The sequence below is a fragment of the Mytilus edulis genome, chromosome 11 (genome assembly GCF_963676685.1).
Source record: "Mytilus edulis chromosome 11, xbMytEdul2.2, whole genome shotgun sequence".
Taxonomy (NCBI): Eukaryota; Metazoa; Mollusca; class Bivalvia; order Mytilida; family Mytilidae; genus Mytilus; species Mytilus edulis.
In genome coordinates, this window is record NC_092354.1 from 38,925,666 (window position 1) to 38,948,112 (window position 22,447).

Consider the following 22,447-nt stretch of genomic DNA (forward strand, 5'->3'; position numbering starts at 1 on the left):
TATGTCAAGATGGGAGGCAGACTTAATTGTTTTTGTTCAAACTCACATAGGGACCAACATTTGAATCATTTAGTGAAAAGACATCATCAACAATGCAGAACTTGAAGTTAAATGAGTGTGAAAGCTGCTTTTAATCTTCCTTATCCTGTATGAAGTCAGCTCCATATGAATAAAATTACAGTCGGTAAGAAGAGGCTCACAAATTGTTCTAATTAAAATGACGATTGTTTGTTGAAAAACACGCCCTCAAAATGTAACAAATATGTTGTCAATAAAAAAATCAAGCATTTTGACAATATCAATTTCAGAGAATTTGTCATATAAATACGAGTGCTTTTTACAACAGGGTACAATTTATCCCACAATAAAACACGTTACTTGAATCTAATTGGCCATTCTTTTTTATGAAACAAAGCAAAACGAATTCTTTTAAATTGTCTTAGCAGATGTGAAATACTTATGAAATGACAGGCAGTTTTACAATAATGTTGAAACTGAGCTTTGATTTCTCTTAAGTTTAAGGGATGTTCAATTGGCACTTTTGCATTTATCCATCTATTAAGTTCTTTCCATAGGTCAAATACTGTTTAGAATAGAATAGATGGTATATTAAAACAAAAGTACATATATTGCTCCGTATAACCTTCAATTTTGTAAAGGATTAAATATGTCCCAAATATCATGCGAGTGACCCTCTATTGAAGCCATTGTACTTTTGATAGAGAAGAAAATATTTTATATTATTAAGTATTACAAAAGACGTACTTTTATGGGCCGGGACCCCTAAAGTAAGAGAAGGCCGTAATTTTGAAAAAATTCATAACTGGTGTTGAAGTCATTCTATTGAGTATTTTCTGGTAAAAATGTGACGAAAATAGGATTTCAATGTAGCCCTTCAAGTTTAATACATATCATCAAAATTTATTTATTACAAATGAAATAGTATGCCGTACCAAACATCTCCCTTCCTTCATTACTATGTTGGGGATTTTCAAAACTTTCTTATTTGAAAGGCTATAAATTTAGTTGACCCTTCGATATTTATCTGAGTTATAAAACTAAGTATTCAATAGGCCATAAAACTTCAGATATTTCCTTATGCTAAATTTTCAACCTTTATACCAATCTTTTTTTGTAAATAAAAGCATGAAAACAAAATCTTATCATTTCATGTTAAACCACATTTTAATGCTTAAAATGTATCATTGAGCGCTAAAAAACATGTTCAATCACGCGTGCACATTGCCTGTCTAAATTCTGTCAAAATATGGAGAACAATTAAATATTATATAAGATATCTGACATATTATAAATTATATAAGATATCTGAGATGTAATATAATATATCAGATATCTTATATAATATATCATATATCTTATATCATTTATCAGATATCTTATATCATATATCAGATATCTTATATAATATATAAGATATCTAATATAAAATATAAGATATCTTATTCTATTTATAAGATATCTTATATAATTTCATTTTTATAAGATATCTTATATACTTTATAAGATATCTCTTAAAGGTAATAAGATATCTTATAAATATATTTTATATAGGGTATCTTTTATACTTTATAAAATATCTTATAAACTATATAAGATATCTCATAACTATATAAGATATCTCATAAACTATATAAGATAACTTGTAAAGTTTATGAGATATCTTGAAGTTAGAAAAATAGCAAAACGGCTTGCCATATGTTTGTCTCCGAGTCGACGATATAAATAATCATCCAATCAGCTAGAAGCCATACAGGATTTTATTCTAAGTACCATCTTGTGGTAGAAAACATTCCGGTAAAATGTAAACAAATAACTGCGCTCTTGTAACCTATAGCAGGAAACAGCTCCAACATGCATATGTTTTTTTTTTAAATTTCAGTTACTATAGAAATATGGAGATGTGGTATGATTGCCAATGAGACAACTGTCCACCAAAGTTCAAATAAAGTGGATGTAAGCAATTGTCTTCGACAATGAGAAAAAACCTTATCGTGTCGTCGGCTATAAAAGGCCCCGACATGAACAGTATGAATCAATTCAAATGAGAAATCTAACGGTCTAATTTATAACAAACACATTTGCGAAAATACAAATAAGACACACATGAACCGACGATAAACACTGAACTACAGACTCAAAACTCGTTGCAGGCACATCTCCAATGTGGCAGGGTTAAATATGTTTTGATAATTTTAAGTGGACATACATTATTTCCTAAAAAAAGAAGGAAAACGATTGCTTTATCATATAAAACAGTCATATATTTTCTACAGAAACGATTAGATGATATCAAATAAATTGTTACTCAGCTTTATTTTTTTCAACAGTTTATAAGTTTATTTTGTCTGCAAGAATTGAAATGTTGCGGCAAAGGTATTATCATGAAAGCAAATCAAAACGAGCTCTTTTTGTTTTCCAATGAAAATTCCAGTTGGAGAATTGAAACTGCCTTCGGTTCTTAGAATTTCTTCAGCGGATTTTCCATCGCATTTTATTTTAAGAATATTGCCTGATGAAGTTCCGACAACAAGGATATTGCCTTCATAGTCAACACATACGCCACTAGGACATTTTAGGTCCGACCTCTTGAATTTCCAATAAATTCGTTGTTCCAAATCGCAACACACTACTTCGTTTTTCTTCCAGTCGGTATAAAATAAACGCGAAGAATGAAATGTAATGTATTTAGCGTCATGAAACTTCATTTCTATTGTTTTGACAAGTTTTCCCTTTAAGTCAAATATTTGGAATCCAACTTTCTGGATTGCAACAATTAAGTTTGGATCGTTGAAGGTTATAGCGGTACAAATACCATCTGAAGTACAGAAACTCTCCATTACCTTGCCCTTAGATGTAGAAATTTCTATAACCTGAATTGTACTTCGAACGGGGAAATTCAAAGCTACAGTTTTATTCGCAACCTCACATACATCCCATGGGTTATCGAACAACTTTATTGTTCGAGATTTAACGCCATCGCTCTGATAGACAACAAGACACTTATTTTCATATTCTGTGAATAGAAGCTCCCCATTAGAAAGAATGGTGCATCCATTTATATTGATGTAATCAGTTGATTCAGTTACGAACTTTTGTTGTAGTGTCAGCTTTGTCGTTGACGAAAACCTTGTGGTTTCGAATTCGGTCACTCTAGATTTAGGGTTAATAACTCGTTTAGTATCTTTAGTTTCAAGAGATTTACCTTCCCCACCTCTAATGGAGGCACTTTTTGCTCCCTTAGCACTAGCTCCGAGTGAATTTGCTGTCCAGGTTTGAGCTTGTGAAAACTTAGAATCGTAATGGTTCTCACATATAATGCGTGTGTCGGCAAACTCTTCCACAAACGACTCGAAATGCTTGATATCTAAGTCCCTTGTAAATTGTATTTTATACATCCCTAGTTTCTTGCCTATTCCTGATATAGACGATCCAATAGAATCAAGTCTTTTTTGTAGTGATATAGTCCCAAGAAACATCTGTAAGTCGGATGCAAATTGTTTCATATTTGAAATATTATCTCTGATACTTGTGCACTGAACGGTTAAAGCATCTAGTTCATTGTATTTTTCTGTTAGTTCATTCTTACAACAATCAGATGATTTTGCAATACTTTCAATAAGCCTTTTTTCAAAAACATCAAGGCAGCTGCTTACACTTTTTCGAAATTCTTTAACCTCAGATTCTAATTTTTGTCGTTGCTTTTTGACTCTGTCGTAGTATTGTACTTGGTCTTGTTTCAAAATATCCAGGGTTTCAACAACAGAACATGCACTGTCTTCAAGCTTTTTAACAGTAGATGATTGTTTTGAGTTCTTGATATCCTGATATGTGGATTGAATCTTGCACAAAAGAATACGAATAATATAGGTATTTTGCTATCGACAAAAATTAATTACCTCAACCCAGCAAAAGCATATACGGATTCATTTCTTTATTCGTTATATATAATACACGTAACAACGGGTCTAATTTCGTCCAATTTGTATTCATAATATTTGTAAGACCAAATACAAAAGTTCTATCAATTATATGAACGAAAATAAATAAAAATGTTAAATATTTGATTTTTTTCTTCAAACAAACAAAATCTTTAAAGCACAATTTCCCTTGTATTAAGTGGTAAAACTCAGTAGTCATATCAACAAGAGGACGAAGAAAGGGTTTCATGTTAGCTATGTCGTTGTAGGTGTTTTGAAAGGAGTAAGTCCCATTTTGGCCTCAAATTTCAGGTTCATCTGATGAAAGATTTTGTACACCTTTTAAATACTTAAGTGTCTACTTCAGTCGATTAAATTATTATGTGTGAAAGATTTGAACTGATTTAGTCATCTCAGACGCTCATATTCAAGCTTAAATATGAAAGATCTATCATATATGCCATAATATGTAACATTTCAGACAGTTTTTGTCAAAAATGAAAGTGGCCGTATCCGTGTTCATCCTCAACCTTTATATATGTTATGTATATTCATCAAATACAACTTACATTCCAATATTAAGAATGAACACGAATATACCCGATATATGTGCATTGTGTTGTTAAACACAGCCCATATTTATGTAGCAGAAGTATTTTTCTTCCCAATAAAAAACTAAAAGTTTACATTATTACAATTCTGTAAAACTGATATTTTTTGGGGCCAAAAAGGGGTCTTACTGAACCTACTCCTTTGATAGTACTTAAAACATATATTTTTGTTTTTTTCATCAGTTGGTAACTTTGAAAGAATATTAAAAGAGGTGACATATACCAAAGAGACATTTAAACTCACAAGTAGAAAATAAAATGACAATGCCATGTCTAAAATAGAAAAATATCAACTAACTTAAACCCATTTCATTATTAGAAGTTTCAGTTATCAGTCATACAAAGCGAAAATTTAAATGAAGTTTATATCATCTATTCTTTGATACATCATAAATATTGAATATAAAAAAATAACTTCGTACAATCAAATATCTTCGTGGTTTAAGGTGGTAGACCTAGGTTAAGGGAAATAACTCTTAAAATCATTAGTACGTTTGTGTCAACCATTTTCAAAAACATATTCTAAGCTTCTAGGTTACATAGATTATTTTCAATCTGTTTCAGGTAAATGCTTAAAATACAATGGTTAACTTGACTTTTACAAACGCTTGACTGATTTAAAGAGTTATCTCCCTTAACCTAGGTCTACCTCCTTAAGCCCAATATCTTTTGTATGTTTAACGTAGACCTGTTCACTGTTTTTTCTTATTAGAAATAGTAATGCAAAATTGCCAAAAAATAAGCAGTTTGCCAAAACGATTTGGAATTTGCAGAAAAGTAATTGAAAGTACATGTATAACAAAGAAAAAAAAAAGAAATTTGATGGTACAAAAAAATAAATAAAAATAATAAACATTGAATAAAAAAGAAACCACGGAGACTTGGGTAGATTATTAGTCTCATATTCATATGGGGATTCATAGTTTCATTTTACGTTCATGATTTATTGAATATGACCAATTTGGGGTACAGTATACACTATTAGGCATACATTATTGTGTTTCCTTGCATATTTCCTTATTTGGCAAATTCACTACTGTTATATGTGTAGTAGAAACACTTTTGAAATTATATCGGAATTGGTATGGTAACCTGAATGTAAATAAATGGTTTAAAAGTTTTAAACAAGACGAGAATTCTAGCTAATTCATTCCTTTCTTTCCAGTGTCAGTCCATATTTTCCCGATCTTAAGCATTGCAGAGCCTACATATCCATTGCTTATATTTGGTATTTTGCTCTTGTCATATAAATGCATGAAATGTTTACCACTTTACGTTAGGAGACCAACAATCAACTAATCAATCATTAAATGAATTTACACTAGAAAGAAAAAAAATAATAAGAGAAAAATATTATCTCCCTTTGCAGGTTTAAATAGATACTCTTGGAGGAATTATATTTCAAAATGGAAGTCTAAGGTTATAGAATATTTGTATTTACTTGATTAGTCTCAATATAAATATTAATTTTATTTCTTATTCATCATTTCAAATATCTCTGCATTTGTTTTATGAGAAGATACACAAATATGGAAAACGAACAGTGAAAATGAAAGGTAAAGTTTATATTATTTGAGGCATTTGACATGTAAACCGTTCATCTTCAGGGTAAAACTTTTAACGAATGAAAACAACCGTTGGTGTGTGTGATATTGCATGTCATATATTATTTCATGAAATTCAATTTGAAAATTTAGAAAAATATATACCAAGACAATAAAAGGAAAAATACATTTCATATATGATTAATAACATGTTTTAGCCTTTTAAGATTATTTCATATTTGACATGAATGAGCATGCATTATACTATCCGCATTCAAATGGTATGCCAATAAGTGCTTACTTTCACTAAATTTGAACTTTGGTGGTATAATTGCCACATGTCTATACCCAATGAATTATTCAGATAGAAAAAAAACCTGAGTATTTCCAGCATTTGCTCATTTTAGCTTCATGTACATATAAGATGTGAATGGAATTTAGTTGTTTATCAAACGTAGTACTCTACCACAAAATATTTTAATAATTTTGATTGACTTTTAATGAAAATATCTTTATAGGAGAGAACAAAACTAAAGAATAATTATTTTAAAATTCATTTAAAAAAAGCCTGAATAATTTAATTTAATAATTGGAGTAACACGATGTGTTTTATAATATCTATTTTTGTATTGAGGTCTTACAAGGTTTTCTAATAAGCATTTTGTACAAGATGTTATTGTGTGAACATTATACAGTTTGTCTGTTCGTTTTTCACCATAATGTAAGAGGTTCACGAAATCTTGATCGCTAGTACCAATATTCTGCGCACATTATACAACTATACAAATCATAAATATATGAGTGAGATAGAAATTGATTCTTCTATCGATCCTTATTGATAACCTGTTGAATCTTTACTTCGAAATGTCTTTTTGTTTCGTTTGATTTTAAAGGATTGGATAAATAATGTCACCCCTGTCTCATGCTTCATTGATCTGTCCTCTGATAACCATCGACTATTTAAATAGTAAATAATATATGTTAAAATGTGTGGTTGTGGAAAATTTTATGGTACACACAAACTTATTACTCAATGACTGGGTTTAAATGATATAAGCTGTTCCTTTAATAATTATACAGTCCCGGTAGTTGAAAAACATTCTATTGTCATTTATATTTTGTTTAGTTAGATATATATATAATCGTTTTGTCCCTCAGCTTTTTTACAATTTTTAAAAAGTTTCAGCGTGGAGACACTGACATTTTTTTTTAATTTTGATATTTGCAGTATAAGTTTCAGTTTTGAAATTTCCCCCGCCATCAATTCATATTCTTTCAAAGGTTATATATAAACAAGTAGCTTGCAGCGATGATCATTTTATTTCACTTATTGAATAAATAACTATGTTTACTAATTCTATATGATCATTTATTTTTGCTTGGTGCATGCGCCTTGTGCCAATAGGATGAGTCTAACTCTTTTTTTTCATTTGTTCTTACGTTTAATATCGATATAACCGTTGCAGTTGTTGCTTTAATATATGCGTTGTTTTGGTGAGTCATTATTGGTTTTGTCGCTTACTGCGAATCATTACATAAAGTTATACATATGCAATAAAATGACACAATAAGAGATCATCGAAATTTAATCACTTTGCGAAAGATTTTTTCACTGAAATAAACATTAATATCCATTTATAGTTCTTTTGAATTCACTTGTTTTCATTTTATACTTTACTGAAGGGTTTTAAGTATGGCTGAAAAAGACTGGATTGTTGTTACTGCAATCGATTTAGGGACAACCTTTTCTGGATATGCCTTCTCATTTCGATCCGAATTTCAAAAGGATCCACTTAAGATCAGCACCAATAGCTGGATATCAGAAGGGGTTTTTAATGATGAAATGAAAGCACCATCGATATTGCTTCTGAATCCAGACCAGTCATTTAACTCGTTTGGATACAGAGCACAGAACAATTGCAAACAATTGTTATTGGTTGACCCAGAGAAAGCTGTTAAGTACTATTACGTACAAGATTTCAAGATGCAACTGCATAACAGGGTATACATTATGAATCATAAATTGTCAGTTTTATTGCACGAAAGTAAAATTTGTGGGTATAAAAAAAGGCAACAGATTCCAAAGTGTCCAAAAACAGCTCTAGTCACCGATAAAACAGACAAAATCCACGACGTCAAAGAAAAGACAAAGTGACACGAGGTCATACAAAGCAGGGGATGTTAGGTGTTCCGGAATTTTGAACTAACAAATCCTGATATACAAAATTTTCCTGTCAATCACCAAATGTACCATCCGTTCATGAAAAAGAAAAAAGTTTAATAACCGAAGAAATAGTTGTTTTATATCTTTTTTATGTTTGAAAATCATTAGAAATTAGTAACCCCATAACATTAAGAGTGAAACTGTTGAACAATATAAAAGGAACTAGAGGCTCTAAATAGCCTGTGTCGGTCACATTGGTCTATGTGCATATTTACCAAAGGAAACTCTCAAATATTGTAGAATAGATTTCAAAACAAAAATTTCTGTTTTGTTGATCTGTTAAAAACTCTATTTAGGTTCTCCCGATCCTCTTTAGTTTTTGCTCTAAACAGAAAGGGCAATCCCTCCTATAAAGAATGACAGTCTAAATACTATACTACACCGGCAAAATTTATTGTGTTAGTAGGTCTTGCCTTGCTGATAAATTTTGTGATTTTGTGATTTAAAGTGCCTATCAATATATTTTTTAGTTGTAGTTTTGTATGTATAAGACTTCAAATGCATACATGTATGTATATTTTATCTTATCAGGAAATTTCATTAGGGATGAAAATTCAAGACATAACAGGAAAAACGTTGCTAGCCCAAAAGGTGTTTGTTGAATCCATAAGATACCTAAAAGATCACTTTCTAGAGATATTTACCAACAAAAATTTAGACACCAAAATAACAGATATTCTTTTTGTTATTACCGTTCCAGCTATTTGGAGCGATGCTGCTAAGCAATTCATGAGAGTTTGCTCTGAAATGGTATGTATATTTGTACTAGTTAAAAAATCCAAAAACAGTGTGCATATGTATTTCATTATTGATTATGAGACAGTTTCATCCAATGGTTTTGGAAGTTTTAGAAAGATTTCCTCTGTGCAAGAAAAGAAAACTTGATCTTGAAAAAAACCCATAAAATGAACTTAACAAATCCGAGTCTATTTGCTTTTTTCAAGTCTGAATTGATTGTTAAATTATGATAATGAAATCGGCAAACTCCTTTCTTTTTTCATTCATTTCAAATTATCAACGAATTTATATTTGTCACCAGCAGTATTTCTAGTTGAGAGAAATGGACTTCCTTATAGTGTATTTTGTTTATATTTCGTAGCTTATGCACCTTTAACCTTGTCTCATACTCATTATTTCAAAGAGGAAAAAAAATATCTACACAAGTTATGTCAGAATGTGTACTTTAGCTCAAGACAATTATTGTATATTTGATGTCTGGAATGAATACAAGATAATTCATTATATAAAATTAGTATCCTCTTAAGCCAATACATGCGGGTATGTTTCTTTCTAGGCAGGTATCGAAAGTTCATTGATTGTACTTGCTTATGAACCAGAGGCTGCTGCACTGTACTGTAGTTTGTTACCTGCAGACCAAGGCATTGCGAAATATTTTCAAGTAGGACGGAGACTGATGATTGTGGACCTCGGCGGTAAGTGTAGCAAATCTTTAATATTATGAACAAACTAAATAGTTTAATTGTTACAGCATGTTTTCTAGAGTATATGTTATATCACATTAACTCTAGGACATTTACAAATTGTGAAGGTATTGAGATTAGGTTTTCATGATTTACAATTAAGTATTCTTTTCCTGAATTTATCAATAGTATGTATATAAATTCATAAAGCACTAGAATTGATAATCATAATCATATTTTACTCGAACTATCTCAATACATATCATTTCATATAGATATTGGTCTACGCTTATTTTGTGTATTTTTCTAACCGTACAACTTTCAAGCATTTAATTTGTTTTGATGTAAAGCAGGTGTACCATGGTTTGGATGTGATTTACAGAACAGAAATAATGTCAAAAAAATGCAGAATAAGGGGCGAAAAAGGGAAGGAAATAATGCAAAAATAATAAATAATAGAGGAAAAAATAGGCAAAATTAACAAAGGGTAGAGAGTAATTGGGTGCTAAAATTAAAAAAAAAACACATAAATTGGCATTAAATCTAAGGAATAAAAAAATCAAGAACAATACCCCCCATAAGAGCCCTTCATGCAAATATCCAGTTAAGGAAAAGTACGGATAGGAGCTTTCTCTGTCTCATGGTTTAATAGTATGTCTGGTTGTGTTTGTAAATAAGTCAACTAACAAATCTGATGGGTTAGACGAATTTGAAATAAAACATGTTTTCAGAGTAGATTTGAAAAAGAAAATTACAGTTGGTCGCTTTGAACCTAGTTGAAAAATACATACAAAATCACAATGAATTTACAGTAAACAATTTTAGGTAAAAGTACGGCATTGACCTACATCAAACAACAAGCTATAAAGAGCCTTAAATTACTGGTGTAAAATAATTACAATAGGAAAACCAACGGTTTAAAATTAATCTCTAACAAAAGAAAAAAAAGAAACACTTATGAACCACATAAACAAACGACAACCACGAAACAACAGGCTTCTAACTTAAAATATTTGCATACAAATGCAGCGGATGTAAATGTTTAATAGGCACCAACCTTCATTCTTATCTGAAACAGAAGTCTAGTATTGTAACATGAAAAGACACACTATAAAATATGAATTGAAATGGCTTTACTCGCATCTTGACCTTTGTTCAGTTTAGTTTAAACATATTGTATTGCTACATCTAAGCATCATGAATGAAACATATTTAAGACAATAACAATAACAACCAAGAAGTAAACAAAGACTATAAACACCAAAGGAGATTCACATCAACAGTTATAAATAATAAATAAGAAACAACACGAACTCCACTATAAACCAGGAGTGAAATCAGGTGCTCCGGAAGGGGAAGCATTTCCTGCATCCTATACGGCACCTGTTGTGTTATTTCTTTGTTCAGTTCGGTAATGATGGAAGGTTATTATGACAGAGGAAGAATATCAGAAATAGTTTCTGACACACTTTTGTCATAATGGCCAATCAGCTCATGATGGCGACCGTAAAATTTCTTGAGTGACGACTTTAATTTGATTAATTCATAGCCCTTTCTTTTGAGAAAGCAGTATTCCTTGTTCAACAAAATCAACGTACTTTGAGCTTGCTCTATAGTAACGTATGAATTGAGACAAATATACTCCATATGCCGCTGCCGCTGGGATGTTCTTCACAGAAATGAAAAGTTGGCTATAGGAAAATTAAAATCATCGCGTTCGTCATAAATTTTGATATTCAACCTACCATAAGTAGTCATTTCTAAAAAGAGGTCTAAATATGAAGCAGATTTATCTGTGTCGATAGTATCTTTAATTTCAAGTTCACTTGGATATAATAAATATAAGTGATCACTAAATCTATTTTTATTACTAGACAGAACATCATCAATATACCGAAAGGTGAAATCATACTTCTCCATCACTTCATGAGTATCTTTGTCCTTAAAGATAAAGCTGTGATTCAGTTCTCTATATTTCAGGAGGAACGGTTGATATCACAGTTATCAAAGTTATAAAAAAGGAAGAGAATCTGACCTATATAGAGCATGTGTACAGAGTAACAGGAGGGGCGTGGGGAGGTAACCAAGTTAATAAAAATTTTGAAAACTTTCTGGCTAATGTATTTGGAAATGATGTTATAGAAGAATTAAAAAAGAACCATCTTTCCCAGTGGATGGAGTTGAAAGGAGACTTCGAGTTACAGAAGAAGACATTATCAGTCGCGGGTACACGAATAATAATTGGAATAAGAATTGGTGTAGAAATTAAAGAAATTTTTAAAAGAAGACGAGAAAAAGATATTGCAGATGAACTGAAGGAAAAGCTAGATGGTAAAGTAAAGATAGTTGGAGACAAGTTGTGTATTGATGTAGAGATATTCAAGAATTTTTTCCATGATTGTGTTACAGAAATCATCGGTCATATCAATGAGACATTCATGAAAAGAGGGTGCGCATGGCCGTCCGCGATGATATTAGTAGGCGGTTTTGCTGACTCTCTAATTATTCGAGACGCGATTATCAATGCATTTCCTGTAATAAAACCAATAGTGTCACCCCCTGGAACTTCTTTGTCTGTGCTTAAAGGATCAGTAATATTTGGTCATCTTCCAGGTATAGTTACCGGTAGAGTGTGTCGGGAAACATTAGGCCTCACACTGCATCGGCCATACGTACCAGAAGGTGAAACAAACAAACAAACTTTTAAAATTGACGGCATTCTGCGTGTAGATAGAAGTTTCAATAAAATGTTTACTATAAATGAAGTTGTTAAACTTGGACAAACCCGAACTCTAGAGTTACAAGATCTCCATAAATCAAAAGAACTAAGAAAACAACCGAAAATCATCGAAGTTTATGTTTCAAAAGATGAGGACCCTAATTTCATTACAGATGCGGGATGCTCGTTGAGAGGGAAAATAACTGTTTATCCCCCAAATGGACAATGGCCGGAAACTACCGAAGGTTTCATTGACATAGAAACAGGAGGTACTGAAATCACTGTACGTTACAGGGACAAACACTCTGGACAGATTACTGAAGAAAACATTGATTTCCTTTAAAATGAAATGATATGTCGTCATGCATTGGTGTTTGTGCAGATAGATAGATCCCAACCGGGTTCTTAGAGAGATATTACATGGATACGTTGAGCATTTCTTGCCAAACTCTCTACTAATAAGTCCAAAATATCAAGAAGTATTAGTCATGCAATCAATGAATAAATATAAACGGATGTTAGTCATTCTTAGAAACTGTGACGTGGCTATATATATATAATATATACAGATGCATGTATTGTAATAAAAACTTTATTTATAATTGTGTTTACCTAAATGTATTTCTACAGACGCGAAGTTGGTAATTGTTCTATGAAAATATACATTTACAAAACATTATTGGACATTTTATTCAAAATCAATCATCACTTTTTATGATTATTCATGATTTTACCTCTATGGCATAATTCATATCGAATTTATTTCGTGTAGGGAATTTTTGCTTGGCTGTTTGATTGTATGGTTAAATTGACTGAGTGTAGTTTATCTTGTACCTTTGATAACTATTCACACCACTGGGTCGATGCCACTGCTGGTGGACATTTCGTCCCCGTGGGTATCACCAGCCCAGTAGTCAACACTTCGGTGTTGACATGAATATCAATAATATGGTCATTTTTATAAATTTCCTGTTTACAAAACTTTGAATTTTTCAAAAAACTAAGGATGTTTTTATCCCAGGCATAGATTACCTTAGCCGTATTTGGCACAACTTTTTGAAATTTTGGATCCTCAATGCTCTTCAACTTTGTACTTATTTGGCTTTATAAAATTTTTAATATGAGCGTCACTGATGAGTCTTATGTAGACGAAACGCGCGTCTGGCGTACTAAATTATTATCCTGGTACCTTTGATAACTAATTATCTCTACGATTCCTGATATAACAACAAATACAACAGGAAAACAAACCACATTGTTTTGCAATTTTGCAATGCGTTTATGTTACATGACTATAGAAACTAAACTGTAGGAATATACAATCCTCCCCTGACCTTGGACAGTGGTGTAACATTACAACATAAGAACGAACTATAACAATCTGAGAAATTATGCTTAAAAGAGGGACGAAAGATACCAAAGGGACAGTCAAACTCATAAATCTAAAACAAACTGACAACGCCATGGCTAAAAATGAAAAAGACAAACAAACAACAACACACATGACACAACATAGAAAACTAAAGAATAAACAACACGAACCCCACCAAAAAACCAGGGGTGATCTCAGGTGCTCCGGAACTTATCAGATTTAAATACATAGAAAAACATATCTAACAAAAACACAGAGTGGACGTAACCGAAAGGTATCATGTCTTCCTGATGACAGTTACATTCAGATGTATGTTAAGGTATGTTAAAATCATTTCCATTCTTTCGGTTTTGGTCAAATAAAGGCAACAGTAGTATACCGCTGTTCAAAACTCATAAATCTATGGACAAAAAACAAAATCGGGGTACCAAACTAAAACTGAGGGAAACGCATTAAATACTAAAGGAGAACAACGAGAAATTACTACTCGTCATACCATGTATCTTTGTTAAGCTGTTATGCATATCAATTAATGACATAATTTCTCGAAAAAGATGAAACGGACATGGTCATGAAAAGATATGAGAAAGAAGCAAAGGGAAATAAACTATTGAGGACGATTTTCAAGATGTTATGTTTTGTTTTTTGTTTTCTGCAATTAGTTAATACTTCAGTTTTATCATGTATATCTTTTATATTCATTTGATAAAATTTACTTTTTGGCAATAGCATAAATTGTTCTACATAACAAGCAGAAAACCCTAGGCGTATTTGGCACAACCTTTTGAACTTTTGATCATCAGTGCTGTACAACTTTGTACTTGTTTTGCCTTTCGAACTTTTATATTTGGGCGTCACTGGTAAGTCTTGTGTGGACGACGCGTTTCTGGCGTATTGAATTTTTAACCTGATGCCTTTTGTTAGCTATTATACATGTATTTCTTTGTCTAATATGTTCTCCTATTCATTTGTATTGTATTCCTGTAATATTATGTTGTCATTTTAATGTTATATTTAGCATTGCCATTAAAGTGCGAGGTTTGGCAAGCCATCAAACCAGGTTCAACCCACCATTTTTTCTTTATAAATATCCTGTACCAAGTCAGGAATATGGCCATTGTTATATTATAGTTCGTTTCTGTGTATGTTACATTCTTGTGTTTTAGTGTGAATTCACATTACTATAAGACGTGTCATGGTACCTTTCTATCCTAAATTCGTGTATATGGTTTTGATGTTATATCTGTTATTTTCATCGGATTTTGTCTCATGCTTAGTCTGTTTCTGTATGTGTTACATTTTTATGTTGTGTCGTTATTCTCCTCTTGTATTTTATGCGTTTCCCTCAGTTTTAGTTTGTTACCCCGATTTTGTTTTTTGTCCATGGATTAACGAGTTTTAAACAGCAGTATACTACTGTTGCCTTTATTTATGGGAAGATTTGTATCCACTCTTTTGTTTTAAGTGGGAACAGTTATGAATTGAATAAAACGGGGATAAAATATGTATTGCAACTACGTAACTTCGCTAAATGTCTTCGATCCTAAACACTGTCTTCACCTAAATGATAAATACTGTGATAATGGAAACGCACATTATTTTTAATGGCATAAACCTGCCTTACAATATTTTGTGTTGTAGACGAAAATGATATGATAGTCTTTTCATTTTAAACAAAAGATAGATCGGTCATATTTTGACTTTTTAACTCTCTGTGTTCATTTTTGGTTACACAAGAATGATACAGCCTTAATAACACCGTAATTGCTACTTTCATGTACGATACACAATCTTTTAAATCTAGGTGACATACGTTTAACATGAGAAGTTGTTTCTGATCTGACTATTAACTTGGTAATAAACTACAATTAAAGCACATGACCTGTATAATTTTCATAACTTCTTAAAGAATGTCCTATTTCAACATTGTACATGTTGTAAATACTCTTTCATTACAAACATTTAGTAAAAAAGTAAGTACATCTACTGACAATTCAAACCTCTCATAAATTTTATTGTTCTTTTTAAAACAAACATAAGCTTGTCAAATTGTCAATTTTAAATGGGAATGAAATAAATTAACACGTGTTTATAAAAAGAAGATAACACGTTTTTTCCATACACAAAATTTAGTTATTTTAAAGAGGCTAAAGTTTTTGTACAAGTACCTTTTTATAAAAGTAGACTATGACATTTAATAATTTAATACAATAGAAAGATTAAGATCATTGATTTTTATTATATATGAATAATTTGATCTTATACAGCAAATCAATGAGTGATTTTGTACAATCACTATAGAAAAAAAAACCGGGGCAATATGTAGCAATATCATCCATGCTGTAGTTGTTAATTTGTAAACAATGTAGTTTAATTATTTCTTAAATTTAGAATTAACTTAGTAAAAGATTGCGCAAAAATAACTTCATTTCATCACATTGCGTAACATTCCGTAACAAGAAGCAGTCTATTTCACAGTAAAAACAGGTGTTAAGGGTAATTCGGATAGAGAGATACAGATAATTTCATCAGACAATTTTTTCTTCTAAATGCAAACGAACAAATTCTACAAGATGTTTTGCTACAATTCAAACACATTGTGTCGACTGTACTAGCTTTATTAATCTTTAAATTGTGTATTCAAGGCAAAAGAAAGCTTAAGTTAAAATAAACAATGACTTGATAGAGCAAATTCGCTCTTTGAGTATGTTAACATATTAATAAACAATAAACAGATACACAAGAAAAAATACTTTCCAATATTCTGTCATATATTACCTTTTCTTTAAATTTTTGGTATTGGTATAAAGGGCGTTTAAGTAATCGTTTCAGAAAATATCGAATACTTCACAGCCTATACATTTGTTTTGTAAGTCTTTCCAAGTCGCCGTGTGTTTTTAACTATGATTTTCCAAACTCTATTTATTACTTTTGTGAACAAATATTTGTCTTAAACTTTCAAGTGAGCTATTAACAGAGTAGAAACAAAAATATAAAATTGGACACATTTGATTTTTATAAATAATCCTGTCCGTGTTCAATCTTAGCTAAACTTATTATTATTAATGCCTATATGATAATATATTTCGATTAGTCTTTATACCTTCTATCGAAGTCTCTCTACCAAAATACATGTATACTAAACAAATCAATCTGGTATATATGATGGAGACAAACACATTAAAAAAGTCATTAAACAAAATCCCCTTATCTAGTCCTCTGGTGGATATTTGCTACTTTACAGTATACTTGATAAACAGGACCTATGTGATTTTAGGGAAATTGCGCATAAAAGATTTTATTTAGACCGAGAATTAAGTACTAAACATTTTCATTTTCCCATTACAATTTATATTGCCCGGACGGTATGTGCATATTTAATACATTAAGAATTCGAATTACAAGAAATAACACTTAAGTTTTATATATCTAATAAATAAAAACTAGACCGGTTGAAGATTTTGCGATATATACATGTAGGTAATTACCTTTGTCGATAGTATGATAACAGTAATATTTTTATTCTTTTGAGCAAAATAAATGTACCTTGTCATTTAAAACCCCAAAACTAGAAAATCAATAAAGGCACTGAACTATCAAGTTCAAGTAATGATTCTCCATTACTAGATTATTTAACATAAATGTAAACAAGATTGAATAAAAACCAGATGATTTTAGTGATGAAAGATGAGACAACTTGAATTTTTAAGAAGGTTCGTATTAATCATTAATTGTAATGCAGTATTTTTTTTTAGATAAATGACATGGTTTTTTTTTTCGAAATATGGTCATCATACATATATCACGCTGACAACGTCAAGGCTAAAAAAGAAAAGACAAAGAGAAAAACTACAGTACACCAAACAACATAGAAAACTAAAGACTGAGCATATCAAACCCACCCAAAACTAGGGCTGATCTCAGGTGCTCTGGACGAGTAAGCAAACATTGCTCCAAATGTGGCAACCATCGTGTTGCTCAGGTATGTAGGTCACATTCGGGAGAAGGAAACATGATTGTAGTTACGACAATTGGATCTTATCCGTCGTCATCTGTAAAACAGATATTCGATAAATGTCAACCATTTCGTGATGGCGTCCTTAAAATTTACGAAGGAATATCTTCCACTTTATCACGTAAAACTCTTATAGTTTACTAGCTTTCATGTGAGCAGTCACCCTCTATCAATGATTTCTACTCCGTATGTGGGAGACGAAGTTGGTCTTGCTCCTTATAGATCAATGCCGTTCTCTTTGTGAACTCCATTTGTATTTCTTTAATCCATTAAGGAGATTGCAACATTTATAAACTACTGCTACCTAAATTAATTGTATCCAAATACTAAACTTTGTATTTGTAGATAAAATTATGTCTACGCCTGGAAAATTCTGCACACCATGTAAGATGACTAACAATGCAACAAACTCTGCTGTAAGCTTGCGCATTTCCTGTCAGCAATAGTTGTGCTACAACACAACGATTTAGTGAATCAGAAAGAAAAAAAAAACTTTGAAGAAGTAAAGATGTTAGAGGCTGATTCTCCGACGATTAATGTTTTGTGTGAAAAACATGATATGCAACTAGATTTTTTTTGCTCATCTCACAAGGAACCTTGTTGCGTCAAATGCATATCAAGAGATCACTCTGACTGTCCCCCAATATCTTCTGAATCACTAGAAAATATTGTAAAAAACGCGAACCCATCGTCTTATGTTCAAGAACTGGAAGAAAGCTTGTGTTCTGTTATTGAAATCGTCAATATTTTGAAACAAGATCAACAACAAAACAATGAAAATATCAAAAAGCAACGACAAAAATTAGAATCTGAGGTTAAAGAATTTAAAAAAAGTATGATCAGTTCTCTTGACGTTTTAGAAAAAAAGCTTTTTGAAAGCATTTCAAAATCCTCTGATCGTTGTAAGAATGAAATTACAGAGTCATATAATGAACTAGAAGCATTGACCAATCAGTGCACTGGTATCAAGGATAATCTATCAAATATGAAACAATTTGCAACTGACCTACATATGTTTCTCGGGACAATATCACTACAAAAAAAACTTGATGCGATAAGATGTTCTATGTCAGGAACAGAAGATCGACTAAGGAATTGTGAAATGAAATTTGCGAGGGACTTAGATATTAAGCCTTTTGAATCATGTATAGAAAAGTTTTCCGAAACACATATCACATGTAAGACCCATAATGATTATAGGTCTAAACTAACACATGCAGAAACCTTTCCAACAAAGTCACGTATAGTTCAGCAAAGCAAAATTAATGCAAAGGAATGGACAACCACTTCCGTTAGTGGTGGGAAAAGCAAATCTCTTGGAGCGAAAGATTCTGAACAAGTTTATAACCGTACTTCTAGGGTGACTGAGTCGACAAGATTTTCATCTTCGACAGAGTTGACGCTTCAACAAAAATTCGTTACCGAATCTACCGATCACGTCAATGTAAATGGATGTGCTATACTTTCAAATGGCGAACTTGTATTCACAGAATATGTGAATAAGTGTCTCGTTGTCTATCAAGGTAATGGCGTTAAATCACGGGTAATTGAATTGTTTGACAGTCCATGGGATGTGTGCGAGGTTGCGAATAAAACTGTAGCTTTGAATTTCCCTGTTCGAAGTACAATCATGGTTATAGAAATTTCTTCATCCAAGGGCAAGGTAATGGAGAGTTTCAGTACTTCAGCTGGTATTTGTACCGCTATAACTTTCAACGATCCAAATTTGATTGTGGCGATCCAGAAAGTTGGATTCCAAATATTTGACTTAAAGGGAAAACTTGTCAAAACAATAGAAATGAAGTTTCATGACGCTAAATACATAACATTTCATTCTTCTCGTTTATTCTATACCGACTGGAAGAAAAACGAAGTAGTGTGTTGCGATTTGGAACAACAAATTTATTGGAAATTTAAGAGGTCGGACCTAAAATGTCCAAGTGGCATATGTGTTGACTATGAAGGCAATATCCTTGTTGTCGGAACGTCTTCGGGCAATATTCTTAAAATAAAACCCGATGGAAAATCAGCTGAAGAAATTCTAAGAACCGAAGGCGTTTTTGATTCTCCGATTGGAATTTTCATTGGGAAACAAAAAAGGCTGGTTTTGATTTGTTTTCATGATAATACCTTTGCTGCAACATTTCAATCTTTTTAAATTAGGTAAACTGTTGACTAAATAACGAAGAGTAACTAATATTATTTTAGTCTGGGCTCTTTGAAAGAAAATAAATGATTGATGTAAATGAATCAGCCTTCTTTTACTGTAGGAAATAAAGCATGCTACATATATGTCCACTTGTCAGTTAAAATTCCCATCAGAAATTCAAAAAAGTCTTTTAATAAACACGAGGTGAAACTACAATTTTATTTTTTTAGAGTAAGCGGAATAACTCTAAATAATAACAGAGGCATCTACTTAATACAGAAATGCATTTTTTGATTCCGAGTTCAGTTTGACGTCAATTTTTGCTGAACTAGTATATACATGATATACATACTGTAAGTGTTTAGGGGTCAGCTGAGGGTCCGTTGTGGTAATTTCTCGCTGTATTAAAGACACATTGGTGGACCATGGCTGTTTGCTTCTCTTTATTTAGGGGGTTGGCTCTTTGACACATTCACCGTTTCCATTTTTAATTTTATATTCCTTGTATCTAAGCATACATAGCTGCTAAATTGGTATAGCGACTTACGTTGTTTATACCATTAGGATTTTAACTCACACTGAGGCAAACGTTTGCAACTTCCTTTCCCTCCCCTAATATTATTTCTAATCTATGCATAAGACGTGAAATAGACAATGAGAGGTGATAGTTTTAAAATCATTCCCCATCTAATAAAAACAAATTAAGACTATTGCCGTGTATAAAACGAGCTCCGCAAAACAACAATTCAGTTTTAATATACACGAGGAAAACCCAAACAAAATAGAATAAGAAGATGTGGTAAGATTGCCAATAAGATAAATCACCACCAGAGACGCAAAAGTTTACTATTGTTCGTGACTGTACTGTTCTGAACAATGAACAAAACCCCATACTTGTCCAGAAAAGACAAACGTAAAACAATTAAAACCAAGATAATAAATTAAAAACAAATGTGATTACTATGATTACAGGAACAAATGACAACAACTGAATTACATGTATATGTGGGGGTTAAACATCGTTTGCTGGTGCCATACCCTCTCCTAGAATTGGATAGCGATGTAACAGTACAAAAACATGAAAACAAAATATAAAGATAGGAAAATAAGACTTAACTCACCAGATTGATCCACTGGACCATGATCTAGTGGACAGGGCATGAAAATGGTCGAAAAACTGAGATGCACAATTAGACAGCAATGTAACTTCACATAAAATATCGCTAAAACGCTAATTAATTCATTTCCCCTTTACAGGAACTATTTTCTTTCTTTTTAAACCAACCTTACATATTTTATTTCACTAAAAGTTACAATGCTCCTTAGTGTTACAACAATGGCACTTAAGTTCATCCCTGTATTGCTAATTACTAATATAGCAGGTTTTTTTTTAAATTAATTTAGCAAATTTCTTATACATTTGTGTATATTCACGCGTAATTTTCAATTTACAGAGTAATTCTACAAACGTATATAGTTATATTAATTTCTTTACTGTTTCCCTCTATTCTTTTGTTCATTTGCCATTTAACAGGCATTTTATTTATTTGAACTTGGAATGTTGGAATTATTTTTAATTATGGAATTTGCTTGATTTCTTGTTATTGAAATTTTTTAATAAATTCCATGTTCATTCTGTACTGAAATGTTCTGTTCTGCGCACAACACTTTTTATTACAAAGAAAATAGTATATTTTTAATAGAATGTACTGTGCCGCGCACAACACTATCTAACCAAAATACATTGTATGGAAAGTGTTATTAACCGCTGAAAAGATTATAATACCAAATAATAAAATTGAGAATGGAAATGGGGAATGTGCCAAAGAGACAACAACCCGACCATAGAAAAAAAAAAACAACAGCAGAAGGTCACCAACAGGTCTTCAATGTAGCGAAAAATTTCCGCAACCGGAGGCGTCCTTCAGCTGGCCCCTAAACAAATATATACTAGTTCAGTGATAATGAACGCCATACTAATTTCCAAATTGTACACAAGAAACTAAAATTAAAATAATACAAGACTAACAAAGGCCAGAGGCTCCTGACTTGGGACAGGCGCAAAAATGCGGCGGGGTTAAACATGTTTGTGAGATCTCAACCCTCCCCTTATACCTCTAGCCAATGTAGAAAAGTAAACGCATAACAATACGCACATTAAAATTCAGTTCAAGAGAAGTCCGAGTCTGATGTCAGAAGATGTAACCAAAGAAAATAAACAAAATGACAATAATACATAAATAACAACAGACTACTAGCAGTTAACTGACATGCCAGCTTCAGACTTCAATTAAACTGACTGAAAGATTATGATTTCATCATATGAACATCAGGCACAATCCTTCCCGTTAGGGGTTTAGTATCATACCATCATAACATATATGAGGAGAACATAACCCGTGTCATGCCAACAACTGGTTTTTGAATAAATGTGTTTAGTTCCGATACGCTACA

The 22,447-nt window shown here is 31.8% G+C and overlaps 2 protein-coding genes across 3 annotated transcripts; both read left to right on the plus strand.

Annotated features, from left to right (window-relative positions):
* The first annotated feature begins 5,929 nt into the window (after positions 1 to 5,929).
* LOC139495536 (heat shock 70 kDa protein 12B-like) lies at positions 5,930 to 13,027 on the plus strand. Of its 2 annotated transcripts, none has more exons than XM_071283788.1 (5): positions 5,930 to 6,105; positions 7,777 to 8,095; positions 8,849 to 9,067; positions 9,612 to 9,750; positions 11,719 to 13,027. In XM_071283788.1, the coding sequence occupies exons 2-5, from the start codon at positions 7,787 to 7,789 to the stop codon at positions 12,798 to 12,800; spliced, it is 1,749 nt and encodes a 582-aa protein (XP_071139889.1). In that variant the 5' UTR covers positions 5,930 to 6,105; positions 7,777 to 7,786; the 3' UTR covers positions 12,801 to 13,027. The 2 variants fall into 2 exon arrangements, with proteins under 2 accessions (XP_071139889.1, XP_071139890.1); XM_071283789.1 differs by having other exon boundaries at positions 5,932 to 5,968.
* Positions 13,028 to 17,286: 4,259 nt separating this feature from the next.
* On the plus strand, positions 17,287 to 20,136 carry LOC139495537 (uncharacterized). The gene is made up of 2 exons (XM_071283790.1): positions 17,287 to 17,542; positions 18,190 to 20,136. The coding sequence occupies exon 2, from the start codon at positions 18,353 to 18,355 to the stop codon at positions 20,000 to 20,002; it is 1,650 nt and encodes a 549-aa protein (XP_071139891.1). The 5' UTR covers positions 17,287 to 17,542; positions 18,190 to 18,352; the 3' UTR covers positions 20,003 to 20,136.
* The last annotated feature ends 2,311 nt before the right edge of the window (positions 20,137 to 22,447 follow it).